Source organism: Lissotriton vulgaris, chromosome 8 (genome assembly GCF_964263255.1).
Source record: "Lissotriton vulgaris chromosome 8, aLisVul1.2, whole genome shotgun sequence".
NCBI lineage: Eukaryota > Metazoa > Chordata > Amphibia > Caudata > Salamandridae > Lissotriton > Lissotriton vulgaris.
In genome coordinates, this window is record NC_141696.1 from 1,372,674,953 (window position 1) to 1,372,690,145 (window position 15,193).

Consider the following 15,193-nt stretch of genomic DNA (forward strand, 5'->3'; position numbering starts at 1 on the left):
TTTAGAAATAGGCCACAGGCCTCTTTTACCATGACTCTAGTATGCAAGGAAACAAAAGACATCAATTAATTCAAGTAATGATAATTATTCTGTTACCCACCCCCTTTACTAATGTTAACCCATTAGTCAATGTTACCTAGCTTTATGCACAAAAGACGAACAAAACACTGTCATATAAAAAACACGACATAAACAAGAGCACATTTAAGAAAATGTACATGCTATTATTTTAAACAGCCGCAGTTAATGTTTGACAAAACAAAAGACAAAGTTAATATATTATTTAAAACGTAATGACAAACCCGACAAGAGCACATATTATTAGACCCACATGTTCATGGAGGTGCACATTATTCTTGGTTGAATTAATACAAAAACATGCAACACTTGTTAATGTATTATAAATTATGAGAGTTTAAATCTGTGGACAATTTCTAAACTTATTTCTGAAGTCCGCTTCATCAGGAGTCACTGACCTATCCTGGACCCCTGACCGCTTTCCTGCAGAAGGACAAATTCAAAAGGCCATTATTGAGACAGATCATCTTTGCTGTGGAACTAGGCAGTTAGATGGTGTCCTTGCCTTGCAGAACACTTATTTTCATATACCTTTCCTGCACTCCTGTAAGCATTACTTGCTGTTAAAGGTGGGCCAAGAGCATTTTCAGTTTGCTGTGCTCTCCTTCAGCCTCACAAGCACATGTCTAGTGTTCACAAAATTGATGGCTGTGGTTGCTTCCCTTTTTCAAGGGTCTAGAGTCCCTGTATTCCCGTACCTTGATGACTGACTTCTGAAGGCAAGCTCACTTCAGTCAGTCGTGGACAAAGTCCGGTTGACAGTGGAACTTTTAAAATAATTGGTTTTCACCATAAACAAGCCAAAAGTCCCAACTGATGCCTTTTAAATAGGATTTCATTCACTGGGATAATCCCGGACATGGTTTAAGGGCTTGACACTTATTTCCTCCCAAAACATTTTGTTTCCTCGGTTGGAATACTGGGTTTGGTCACCTGGATAGATGGAATCAGAGGACTCCTGTCTCCATTAGAGCTCTCATTCCCAATCAATCTACTGGAGATGCAGGTCATGTGTCTGGCCCAGAAGGCCATCCTGCTTATCAATGGGAGGCTGGTACAAATTCTCATGGACCGCACCACCGACATGTAATGTTGCAAACAGTGGGGCAAAGTGGGATCATGGGTCCTGTGCCAGGAGGTTTTGCATCTCTAGAGGTTGCTGAAGCGTTAAAGTGCTAAAATGCTAGAGTGGGTGAACTGATCAGATGTCCTCTGGCACATTGAGTGGTATCTGCATCCTGATATGACACAGTGTTGCTTCCAGCAGTTGGAGAACCAGATTTCGATCTGTTGAAAGTTCAGAACACGCTGTGCTTACTGTTTTGCACGCTGACCTTTCCACAAAAAATCTCATTAAGAGATTAATTCCTGTTGGAATGGAAAACCTACTGCGATAACTGCTCTTGCTCCGAGTTCTCACATCTTCCAGGCTGTGATGTGGTCATCAGGGCATAGGTTCCCAAATCACTCTGGTCTTGGCAGCCAGGCATTGTGGAAAGGCCACTTTGCCCACTTGGTTCTGCAAGACTTTTTGTTGTGTGCCCACTCCGCAGACACTGGTATGGAGTCTTGAAATCTGTGGGTAGGAGTAGCGATCAGAAGAACAAATTACTTACCTTGGTAGCAGTCTTTCTGATGGATTTAAAATGCATTTGTCACTGCCCTCGCACCGCCCCTTTAGGCAGAGGGGTCTCTTTTGAACATTGAAAACTGTGCCAGGTTAGTATTCTGTACACTGAAACCAAAAATTGTTTAATCTGTGCGTCTGAGGGCGTGGAAAAGGAAAAGACAAAAAATGTCTGTCTGCACACAGGGGTGCATGTCTGTTGGTCCTCTCTGTCACTTCCAGGGCACTATGGAGCCATCGCAGAGAAGCAGGATGCCTCCTAGCGACATGCAGGAGCACAGTAACATAATATTCCGGATTCAATTGGGTGCCTTGGGGTTTTCTTGAGGACTCTAAAGGTACCCGTAGGGTGGTTGTGCGCTATAGAAATCTGTTTTACGGTCCGGAGTCTGGCACCCTGGCCGCTGCGCCACACCTCTTCCACATTGCATTACATTACATAGAGGTAAAGTAGCCACTAGAAAGAGATCTACTTAAGGTAAATATCTTGTTCTTTATGACTCAGAATGATAACACACAGACACATACTTGCTTGACAGACATGCATGGTTATGAAGAATTTATTTTTTGTAAACAGAAGTTTGCAAACACAGAGTTTGAAATTAATTTTTTCATGATAGATCAGACACTTTTTCATGTGGTTTATAAACTTTTATTTTTTTAAGCAGTTTATAAAGATATATAATGAAAGAATAGCTGAAAAATGTTCAGTTGTCCCTCACATTACGTTCAAACTGATATAAAAGGCTCAAGACATCTAACGGATACACACAGGAATAGCTAATAGATGTACACTCCCAAGTCATGATCCCAGTTCTTCGGCCCCCTCTCTGATAGCACCACGATTCCGCGATACATCTAGTCATGTCCAGTCTCACCAGACCCAGACCGCTCCCTTTCCTACGCACACTTCGCACCAACATGCTTCTTCCCCTGGTTTATACCCTAGACGTTTCTTGCTACTGCTAGCACATGGACCACACGGATCCGACCCACACGCCACTGTTCCTCCATTCTCGACCGCCAGTGTTGTTTATGCACCCTATTGTGTATATGTCTCATGATATGGTCTGTATTGTGCAATATCGAAATGCTAATAAAAACAAGTTTAAAAAAAAAAAAGATGTACACTCCCAAAACATAGTCCACCTGGTACAGATGCAGCACTTCTGCCTCCATACAACCGACCATACACTGTTCAAAGTGAAAGGTCAGACTTTTGACTCTCACTCCTAAAACACTGTGACTGTGGTGGACATGTCCAAAAATTCTTGGACGTTGGGGTTGCATTCTGCAAATCACGCAAGATATGATCGGGAACTTGATGTATTTAAGCTGTCTAATGATTTTGTTTAGATACTCCGGGATGATAATTCTTAATCGCTGGATTCCACAACATGATACCTTATTACTCCTATTTTTCTAGCTGCAATGTTATCTGTAGTTTTTGGTATCAAGTAGCAGCCCCTCTTGTAATTCCCTTGTAGGCTAAAATGTGGTGGATATATGCTACATAGGAAATTATGCAAAAGACACACAATTGATGAACGGCATGCAGAACAAATCAAAACATTCAACCCCATTCAAGAGATCTGGGTTAAATCCATCATTCTTTTACTCACCATGCCACCCCAATTTAGACCTGGCCAAATGCAAATCAGTCTTGACCCGGTTTCGGGGTTTCACCTCTCTTCAGCCAGGATAGCTTGATTCCAGTGGCACAGTGAGCCCAGGACCCACGTCAGGGCATACCTGGCGCACTTAGGGTGAGAAAGCAAAAAAGACACAATTAATGAATGGAATGCAGAACAAATCAAAACATTCACCTTTTTCTTTTATTTTCCTTTTTCTTTTGCCCTTTTACATAGGTACTCTGACAATAGCTACTCTCCCCTCCTGAGGCGGAAGCCGGGAGGTCTCCTATCTTTACTTTGTGCTATTAGCATTTTTAGACTTTTGTAACTTCGTTTGGCAGGCTTGATTTTACTAAGTGTGCTGAGACTTCCTTTGCACTCCCTGGCGCTCTGTGTCCCTTCTCCCCCTCCCTTCGCCTCCGGACCGGATCTCGGCTGAGTATTGACGCCAAGGGCTGGGCTCTCCGGTTTCGGCGGCCATATTGGGTGTGGGTCGGGCTGGTGACGCGCTCTAGCAGCGCTTTAAAAACGGACAGCGATGACTACGCACAAACGGACAGCGATGACTACGCACAGCGGACGCGTTCTGCGGACACGCCGGACCTGCGCCGGAGTCGTGCCAGAGTCCTGCCCAGCTGCGCTCGTCCGCGTCTCGGAGGCGGATGGCGTGGCGGGAGTTGCTGGCTCTAGGCTCACGGATACCACAGCTGATCTGTTGACACTCAGAAAAGGTATGGCCATGTGTCAGCCAGTCTTTCCTGTGCGTTACAGGGGTAAACGCCGTTGTACTAGCTGTGGGTGGCACCCTGGCATTTCTCCGGTGCTCTTGGCCTCTAGCCCTAATCCCATTGCCAACCATAAGTGCCTGTTACTCAATACTCGCTCCCTGAGCAGACATGCCCTGGACATCTATGAGCTGCTAATGGCGGAAAAACCAGTATGCCTAATGCTCACTGAAACCTGGCTTGGGGAGTCCTCAAACCCGGATGTTGCTACCGCTATCCCCCCCGATTATGTTACTCATAGACATGATAGATCTATCGGGAGGGCTGGAGGGGTCGCAATTGTGGTCCAAAGATCTGCCACATGTGTGTTTGTGCCTTCGGTGCCTATTTCTGGATGTGAGTCCCTTGTCTTTTCCATTGCTCTATCTCCCCATCAATCCTTCTCAGGGCTCCTGGTTTACAGACCACCTGGTCTGCGAGGATCTTTCTATGAGGAGTTACAGACAGTAATTACGGCACTTTGCCTGAAGACAGAACATTGCATAGTGCTTGGGGATTTTAACATACACATGGATGCTGAGACGGACGGTGATGCAATAAAAATCAATGACATCACCGCCCCTCTGGGTCTTATTCCCTATCGGTCTGTTCCAACTCATGATAAGGGCCATACTCTCGATCAAGTGTTTTCCACCATTCCTCTTGTTATGGCTTGCCCCGTCCCTGTCCTTTGGTCGGACCATTTTCTGATCTGCTTTCAAATTCAGGGAACTAGCAAATCACCTTGTGTAAATTCCAACCATTTCAGGCACCCTAGTCGGGCATACCATCGGGTCACTCCTGAAAGTTTGGCTCAGGCCTGTTTGGAGCATCCCTGTATTCTATCAGGTGACTTAGACAGTGACTGTGACACGCTACAGAAGTGGCTGGTCGAGCGGTTAGATGAGCTTGCACCACCTTCCGCGCCCCGCTCATCCACTAAGCGGACATCGGCGCCTTGGTTCAAGGAGTCTCTGGCACTATCCCAGCGTAACTGCAAGGCAGCTGAGAGGCTTTGGCGCAGGCAGTATGATCCGGAAGCCAAGGCCACCTATAGGGCTTCTATTAGGATTTATCATGCAGACATTCTGGCTGAAAAGAGCTATTTTGCCGCAAGAGTTGAGGCGGCATCTAACTCTTGCAGGGAAATCTTTACCATTGTCAAGGAGTTTGTCACCCCCAAGGCCAGCGCAGTGCATCATGAGTTTTCTGAGCCATGGGTGATTTCGCTGGCAAACTTTTTTACAACAAAAATTAAGCTGATTCAAGACTCTTTCCCTTCCTCGGGTCTCAGTGTTGTTATGAACCCGAGCATTTCACCGATCCTGTCAGTTGAGTCCAGCCTTGTTCTCTCTGAGTTTCCAGCTATTTCTGATTCCACCTCCCTGGACCTCCTTCTGAAACTTAAGTAAGGCTCCCCTTTGGACCCTTGCCCTGCTACCTTTTTGGCTAGAGCCGCGAAGATTTTGAACCCTTTGATTAACCCAGTTCTTAATTTATCACTGACCGGGGTGCTGTCCCTTTGGTTTGGAAACAGGCAATGGTTGTTCCACTCCTCAAAAAGCCGGGCCATGATCCTGAGAATCATGCAAACTATAGGCCAATTTCTCTTTTGCCGGGTCTTGCTAAGATAGTGGAAAAGCATGTTCATTCTGTGCTCTCCACTTTTCTTGAAACTCACGGCTTGCTTCACTCCACCCAGTCGGGCTTTCGCTCCAATCTTAGCACCGAGACAGCACTTCTGGAGGTTAACGAAGCCATCAAGGAGGTATTGGATTCAGGTGGAAGAGCTATGCTAGTAATGTCAGTCAAGTCAAGTCAGAAAATTTATATAGCGCACTACATACCCAGAGGGTCTCAAGGCGCTTAGGAAGGGGAGGAGGATTACTTGTCAAATATCCACGTTTTAAGTTGCTTTCTGAAAGCTAGGTGGTTCTGGGTAAGGCGAAGGTAAGTGGGGAGTGAGTTCCATGTTTTAGCAGCCAGGTATGAGAAGGATCTGCCTCCCATGGTGGTCTTGTTGATGCGAGGTACAGTGGCGAGGGCTTGGCTGGAAGAGCGTAGTTGGCGGGAGGGGGTGTAGAAGGACAGTCGTGAGTTGAGGCATTCTGGTCCGATGTCGTAAAGTGATTTGTGTGCGTGGGTTAGCAGACGGAAAGTGATCCTCTTATTGACGGGTAGCCAGTGGAGGTCTTTCAGGTGACCAGAGATGTGTTCGTTGCGCGGGATGTCTAATATGATCCTGGCTGAGGCGTTTTGGATTCGTTGGAGTTTCTTCTGGAGTTTAGCGGTAGTACCTGCGTAGAGGGTGTTTCCGTAGTCCAATCGGCTTGTGACCAGAGCATGGGTGACTGTTTTCCTGGTTTCGGTGGGGATCCAGCGAAATGGTTTTTTGAGCATGCGGAGAATGTTGAAGCAGGATGAGGATACGGCGCTGACTTGTCTGTTCATTGAAAGTGAAGAATCCAGGATGACGCCTAGGAGGTTCCGTGCGTGGTCTGTCGGGATGGGTGCTTTTCCAAGGGCTTCCGGCCACCAAGAGTCGTCCCAAGCAGAGGGGGATGTACCTAGGATGAGGACTTCTGTTTTATCTGAGTTCAGTTTCAGACGGCTGTGTTTCATCCATTCAGCAACTTCTTTCATTCCTTCGTGTAGGTTAGTTTTGGCGGTGCTGGGGTCCTTGGTGAGAGAAAGGATTAGTTGAGTGTCATCCGCGTAAGAGATGATGTTGAGGTTGTGTTGGCGGGCGATGGCTGCGAGGGGGCTCATGTATACGTTGAAGAGGGTGGGGCTGAGTGAGGATCCTTGTGGTACGCCACAGATGACTTCAGTGGCCTCGGATTTGAATGGTGGAAGGCGGACTCTCTGGGTTCTTCCGGTGAGGAACGAGGTGATCCATTCAAGTGCTTTTCCTTGTATTCCGATGTTACTGAGGCGTTGTAAAAGGGTGCTGTGGCAGACTGTGTCGAAGGCTGCGGAGAGGTCGAGGAGGATGAGGGCGACTGTGTCTCCGTTGTCCAGTAGAGTTCGAATGTCGTCAGTTGCTGCGATGAGGGCGGTCTCAGTGCTGTGTTTTGCTCGGAAGCCAGATTGTGAGGAGTCGAGGGATTTGTTGGCTTCGAGGAAAGCGGCGAGCTGGTTGTTGACAGCTTTCTCGATGACTTTGGCCGGGAATGGAAGGAGCGAAATGGGGCGGTAATTTTTGAGTTCGGTGGGGTCCGCTGTGGGTTTTTTCAGAAGGGCGGTGATTTCAGCGTGTTTCCAGTTTTCCGGGAAGGTGGCGGAGTTGAAGGAGCAGTTGATGACGTCTCGGAGGTGCGGTGCTATGATGGAGTCTGCTTTGTTGTATACAAGATCTGTCTGAGAGGGACGGTGTTGAGCTGGTTTAGATCTTACCTGGCTGGTCGCCGACAGGTGGTCTGGGCCCCCCCTACTCTGTCAAGTGCCGCCTTTGGAGGTCGGAGTCCCACAGGGGTCGGGGCTTAGCCCGACTCTTTTTAACATCTTCATGACCCCTTTGGCGGTGCTGGCGGAGTCTTTTGGGGCTCAGATCATATCATACGCCGATGACACCCAGCTCCTTTTCACCTGTAGTAGGGGTGCTGAGTTCAATGAAGAGAGAATCCGCGGGTGCCTTGGGGCTGTTTTCAACTGGTTTCAGCGAAACAGCCTCAAGTGCAACCCTGACAAATCGGAGGTGCTTTTCTTCGGGTGTCTGGCTGACCCGTCGTGGCAGGATTGGTGGCCTGTGAATATGTTCCCTCCCTCGTCTTCCTCCTTGGTGGCTAAGAACCTTGGGGTCAAAATTGACAATGGTCTATCTTTGAAGTCCCAGATCTTGGGCCTGACTGGCACCTGCTACGGTCTTCTTAAAATGCTGCGCAAGTTTCTTCCTTTGCTCCCTCTGATGCATAGGAAGACAACGGTTCAGGCCTTAATCTGTTCCAGGCTGGATTACTCAAATGTAATATATTTGGGTCTTCCGGACTACCGATTACAAAAACTTCAGGTGGTCCAAAACTCGGCGGCTAGGGCAATTTTTGGCCTTCCCCGCCAAGCCAGAGCCTCGGATCTGTTACTCTCCCTTCATTGGCTCCCTGTTAGGAAGCAGATCATTTTTAAGGCACTTACGCTGGCGCACAAGGCACTCCATGCAGTAGGAGCCGTGTACATCCAGAAACGCTTTACCTTCTACAAACCTACAAGATCCCTTAGATCGGAATCCCTTGGTTTGGCAATTGTACCTGCTATTTGGAAAGCCAGGGTAGGGGGACGCTCTTTCAAACATCTTGCTCCCAAGTTATGGAACACCCTCCCCCTGTCGCTCCGCTGTACCTCGAACCTTCTGGCCTTTAGGAAAGGTTTGAAAACATGGCTCTATGGTCCGTGATTGGTCTGTTTCCCCTTTTCTTTTATCCTTTTCTTTTCTGTTTCAGCTGTGGGTCAGAAAGCGCCGAGACACTCCTCGGAGTAGCCGAGCGCTATATAAGACACCCATAACATTAACATTAACATTGAAAATGACAGCAATAATAAAAATGCATTTGAAAATGAAGGGGCCTCCTCCAGAACTTATATGAAGAGGAAAAATGTGTAATGTAATGTTAATGTGCCTTTTAATCTTAATGTGTGTACCGCAATGGCAGTGCAACATCTTAGTTAAAGGATGTATACATTTGGGAAGTCTGATAGTGAGAGGATGAAATTATGCATTATTGTTAATGCAGGTGGCAATAAAGTTGTATTGAGTGACTGGAAAGAGACCCAGACCGGTGAGCATTGTTACTAGTATTAATTCTAAGCTAAGATTTCCACTGTGAGTCCTCTGTATTGGAATTGTGACTGCTGTGAATGAGTTGATTACATCCTTGCCACTGTACTGTTTAAAAGCCCGGTTTCCTTTCATTCAATTTTGACCGAAATATTGCATTGGTAAGACTTCTAACCCAATCCACTTTGTCAATTAACAGGAATCTGTCTGACATTGACCAAGACGGGAAACTCACAGCAGAAGAGTTTATCCTCGCTATGCATCTAATTGACATGGCCATGTCTGGCCAACCTTTACCACCCGTGCTGCCTCCAGACTATATTCCACCTACGTTTCGGTAAGATGTATGCAAGAATTGACATTTGCACTAAAATAGCTGCTGAAGAAAGTGGGCATATGTCTCTGCTTACAGATAACGTTCATAAAATGTGGCATTAAAATGATCATCCTAGTGATTATAGTGGGAGATATTATATTTTGCACAGTTTCTCATGATACACTGCACATTTATTACATTGCTTTAGGATATCAAGTTTAATGTATTCTAAATACTCAACTCTCTGCCTCTCTAACCAACCTTGTTTAGAGGTCAGTGTTCCACTATCCCTTACCTAAACTCTTCTCCACGCTTACGCTACTCGTTTGAGTACACTGACTGAAGAAGAACATCTCAAATAATTAAATGTGACTGGTTTGTAGTCTCTGGCTCAGTACACTGCACTGCTTGATCGAGTTGATAACCTGGTGTACTTGACACTCATGCCTGGAGAATCCAGTGGGCATGGTTTGCAAGAGTGAACACACTGTCTAGAGTATCATTTCTTCCACAAGCTGTCCAAAATATTTTCCTCCAATAACCTCTCATATGCTGAAGGTCCAATAGCAGAGAGTCTGGTGAAATCCTGCACCCATTTTTAAGAATAGTCCGATCCGGAGTTAATTCGGGCTAATACGCTCCTCTCCTAAAATAAAAAAAATCTATATTTAGATATATCTATAGTAATTATCCAACAAAAGATTGCCAAACTCAACAAGTGACTTCTTCAAAAGTTACGGTTTATTCAGCACAGTTTCTACCACACCACCACCACCGTTTCGACCAAGAGATGGTCTTGTTCACGGTTAAAAAGAAAAAATATATATATCTTTATAACGTGCTTATGTATAGCCAGTGACTTCTAGAACATAATGTCGATCTCCCTCCCTTGTGTAACATCATTGATAAGGTCATCTCTGCTCAGTGTCTGAACCACAACTCTAGTAATCATCTGCTCAATTCCTTTCAGTCCAGTTGCACCCCGATACATCACAGAAACACCAACTGTCCAAGTACTTGACAATCTTCTCCGAACTCTGGATGTAGGCGGTGTGGCTTTAATTCCTACTGAGGAAGGTACCTTGCTGAGCATCCTCTGAGCCTAGATGGGGAAATAAGGAAAAACGTTATGTGGGCTTATTTCCTTCAAGCCAAAAAAAGAACGCAAAATGTTAAAATGGATACCAATCAGAAAATAGTTCCCTAAACTGCATGTGCCACAAGGATCGATCCTCTGTGTCACCTTTCAGTCTCTACATGGAACTATTTGGTTAATTGCTGAGCAAGAAGCATGTTAACCTTCATTAATCCGTTTATGATACGTGACTATAACTAAAAGTATCAAAGATCTTGACTGCAAACTTCCTGAAAAAGCTAATCCACTGGATGAGTTCCTTCTTCCCCCAGTTGCTCAAGAAAGATGGAATTCCTTATCTACTTGACCACTCTCCCCATAAGTGCAGAATGCCTTTATTGGTATCTCAGTTAACAATTGCACCCTAAATAGTTCCTTGCTTCATCAGTAATCCAAACCAAAATGTTTCTCACATTTTTAAACTTTTACACTACTTCCTTCTAAGTGCACCAACTTCAGAAATGCAAGCCTAAACCCATACTTGGGGTTCAGGACCAGTATAGGCACTGGGGCTTTGACATTAAGATAATGGCAACATGATAATGACTAGCCTTCCTCAGTCTATATTGGCCCCCTTCAAGGCTGTGCTACATGCAGCAGCCCGAGTCGTCACAAGAGACTGTTGCAGGGATTCTGCTCCGGAACAGATCTATGCTTGGGACCAAAGAACAACCGCATGTAGGGACTGAGTCACCATACCACCTCAGTATCTATGAGCCAGAGCCCGATTAGCTATAGGGCCTCACTTGCCCTCCTAACCTTTCCAGAGATATAAGTGATTTGGCACCCAAGAACACAATACTTTCGTCCGTCTCAGGTATCGCTGCAACAGGACACCATTTCACTTGCACTTGTCCACAATAAGATAAAAGAGACACTAACAAAGTTTACAATGTTTATTTAAACTATCATGCTCTTAAGATGCAGTGTTTGCACCACAATAAGACAACAAATGCCTATTAAAAACATCAGCAGCACGGTTAACAAACCATATACCATAAATTGCCCTGTCGTGATCAGACTGATTAGCTTAAACCCTCCCGTACTACTGATCGAAATTTATTTTTGATTATTTATCTCTGGGATTAGTGGCAGACCCCGTAACTTGGCATACATGGGTGGCTGTTCTGAATCTCAGCTGCCTAAGCACTCTTGCTTCAGGACTTCGCTCAGTGACCGCAGTCATGACCGCACCCGCGATCGGAATGTGACGCGCAGAATCGCGGCCGCGCCCAAGGGGTTAACGTGGGCAAAATAAAGCAGCCTACAATGTGCACAATTAGGCTGACATAGGGACAATGACAATGTGCCATGTAAAACACACGACAAGGCCACATTATACCACAATCAGCCCACACATCACTCCATCCTATAAGACCTTCCCTGATTTCCTCTTGAAGCTATAAATACCTTTATGATGACTTGTATTTGCACACAACCCTCTCCATCTGCGATTACCTGTAGGGGAAACTGTGTGCCATGGGCTTGGATAGAAAGACGGGAGATTTCTAGAAATTAACGAAATGAAAATGACAAACTCTCGAACAATAGTTTTCTGTCAGGCGCTGGAAGTATGGAATAGTTTGCCAAACACAACCTTCTGCCATTCGGGAAAGATCTAAAGGGTTATCTGTTCAGTGTGCAGTTGGAAGACCAACTAACTTCTATGTTATGTTTCCATGTATTTACCGTATAGATTATATTTCCCAGACTCCTCTGTAAATCGCGCTGTTGCCCTGGCTATATACATCTCTAATAATCAGGTGCTCCTCGTTACTGCATCCAATGATATAACTCGAAGCAAGGCGAGTGTTTTTGGCGGAAGCATCCAGTGACGACATGTGGAGAGAGAGGGCTCCAAGCAGGAACAAAAATGACACCGCCTGGATACGTCGGTGCTCTTTGCTGCAATGACGAATCTATTTTGATGGGGGGGGGGGGGGGGGGGGGGGGGGAGAGTAAGGAAGGTAGAGAAAGAACATGAGCTATAGGAATTGATCGTTGTTATAGTGTGCCTGGCGAGAGTCCAGAAAGAGGGGTAGAGTGCACGAGCAGGATCCCCTCCTCTGAGAGTAGCACTTTAGCTGCTCTCGGCTCTTCATGCGACCCCGCGTGACCGTCCTCCTGAGCTCGTGTGCTGCTGTGCAGACGCCCGCCCGTCCTCGTGCCCTGAATACCCCTGCAACTCGCTGGACAAAATCTGGGCTTTTTTCTTCCTCAACGCCTGAGGCCCTTTGTAAGATTATGCAGCGGAAAGCAATTATTTCAGCATACATCTCCTTCAGGAAATGTCTGTCGGGCCATGAATTGCACCTTCTAAGAATAGCAAGTGATAAAATCCCTTATCTTTCCTCTACACTAGCCATTTCATGGCCCAGTGCGAGGACATGAGCTTGCATCTTCTGTGTGCATCTCGTGTGCATAATGCTCCCTTCCGTAGATTGAATGGCTGCTTGGCTGAAAGAAAGCAGCTAAACCCAACCGAAGGGCCGGTGTCTGCTATGGATTCGAGGGTCAGTGTTGATCTGCAGGCGCAGCTGCCATGTGCAGGCAGTCAGTCAGTCCTACCCGCATGCACAAAGTACACAGCTCTATGCAGAATCGACTTTATGGCTTTATGGGAAACATGAAACTGAACAAGCATTGGCGAAGCCAATAGATCTGACATTAGTGATTAGCCTTGTGGTTTTGTCAATGTGTGCTTAGTTTTGACATGGTTTCGGGGAAACGTTATTTTTTTGGGAACTGCTAGGCCCTCACTATTATAGCAAACATTGGAAAAAATATTTCTGATCTCAAGAAGCACACATCACAGTAGTTCCTGGCACTGTACAAAACAACTTTGTGTGCTGATATGCTCCTTGTGAAAAAGCAGAATGATGACACTCTTGGTGAAAACAGCCGATGGAAAGAGAAGTATAGAATTTTAATAAAAAATAAAGTTCTTGGTGAATGCCAGATATAATTAGGGGCCCAATTCTGAAAGAAAGTCAAAAACGTGCACTCATGGTACTGCATTAGTGCAGAATTACGGCTTTTGTGAATTCAAACGAATTAACAGAAATAGGCCAGGAAATTGTCCTCCTTGAAAATATTTGTTAACTGCATTTTAGCATGAGCCAATATGCATGTGCAGATTTGCTCATGCGAAAATCTGTAGAGCGTTTACAAGTAAATTTCCCTCTAACCACCTTTTTTCCAACCGTGGAACAAGTTTCACTCCTGCCCTTGTCAGGAGTAAATTTCCAACTTTACTGAGTATGAAAAAAGATCAACAAAGAGCTGGTGAAAACCCCTAGAATATGCAAGTTTGTAGGTTTGCACAAACTCAGACTGGCATTCAAACCCTGGAACCATTGCTTACTGCTACTTCCAGCCCCAGTATGTAGGTCTGTGGAAAGGTGACAAAGTAAGGGAATTGCTTGTATTCAAATCCTACTATAGTATGAGCTCTGGCCAAATCAGAGGCTGTTATTTATTGAGATTGCTGCCACAATTTGTCACTGCACTACATGGCACTAAAGGGACAAGCAGATATTTTTTTTTGAAGGACAAGTAGATTTATGACGGAACATTTCCCATGGACAAGTAGATACGTTCTAAAATTTCACACACTTGTCCTAAGCCATTAGTTAAACAAGCTCCTGAACGCTGCTATAGAGTTTGTCTCAAAGTTTCAAAACTTAACATCACTCATATTGTTGGTGTCTTTGTTAAATTAATATGACTCCAAGAGGAAGGTCGGGTACCGCTCTGTGCGTCCTAAGTCCTCGTCCTACCCAGTCGTTGAGTCGGTCAGGTAAGAGGCATAAGAAACACAAGAAGTCAAAGCGAGCTTTAATTTCTCCCCTTTCGTCGGCTGACATGGTGGAGGAGTCTTGACACTCTAAGCCTCATTCAGCGAACCTGCACCTGGGTTGGCTCCAAGTTTCCCTGCCATTCCACGAGGTGGAGCTACCCCCGCCCAGCTTACAGAATTTTATGACGCCATGGGCCTCATATTTGGGTGACCTGACCTCCCAGCGTGCCTTCGAACCCTAGAAGCTCAGAAGGGGCTCCATCAGGATCCACGTCTGCAGCTCTGGTGCCGATGCCCCCACCCATGGATACAGTGGTGGATCCAGACTGGTGCCAGTTGTGCAATTGCAACCATCCCCAGCCCCTAAACCAAGACTTCAGCCAGTGCCCCCCAGTGGTGCCAGCCTCATTCCTATCCCAAACCCGGATCGGCGCCTACCAATGCTGATTCCAGCACCAAAGGCACCCTTGGATCCTAGGTTGGTTCTCTAGCCTTATTTTGAATGGCTAGGAATGGAGGAAGATTGAGAGGGGTTGCTGGACCCTTTGCAAGACCAGCTTAAGCATGAAATGGACTGATATTAGACAATGGGTGGGGCCAGTGGACTGGATACCTCTCCAGAATCTGGCCTGCTTTCTCGCTCTACCATGGCTACAGAGCCTCATATGCTATGTTGGTGAGAAGGGCAGCTGGGGTCCTGGACCTTCAACTCTCTTCAGTGGAAGTCAAGAAAAACATCTTGACAGAAGTCCTGCAGCTGGGTGTCTCCTCCTCGGAACCCCTCATGCCTTTCAACGAGACCTTGAATGATGTCCTTCTGGGAACCTGGTCCAAGACCAGCACAGGGGTTCATGTGAATAGGACAATCACCTGCTGCCATTGCCCTCTACCTCACAAGCCTCTACCTCACAAGGCACGTTCCCTTACGTATCGCCGGACAGGGAATCCAAGAGGATGGGTAGTTGGGGCATTGTCATTGAACACTGCAAGCCTCTTGGGCACTTACTCCCACTCCTTGCTGGAAACGGTTGCGCAAGTGCTGCCACAGGTCCTGTAGGAGGCCTGGGTC

General features: G+C 46.2%; 1 protein-coding gene across 6 annotated transcripts in view; it reads left to right on the forward strand.

Annotated features, from left to right (window-relative positions):
* The window catches only part of ITSN1 (intersectin 1), a 1,645,471-nt gene that overhangs the window by 476,032 nt on the left and 1,154,246 nt on the right, over positions 1–15,193 (forward strand). For all 6 annotated transcript variants that reach the window (XM_086935345.1, XM_086935347.1, XM_086935346.1 and 3 more), the window contains one exon: positions 9,074–9,211. In XM_086935345.1, coding sequence (XP_086791471.1) covers positions 9,074–9,211 — 138 coding nt within the window. The remainder of the gene's footprint in view (positions 1–9,073; positions 9,212–15,193) is intronic.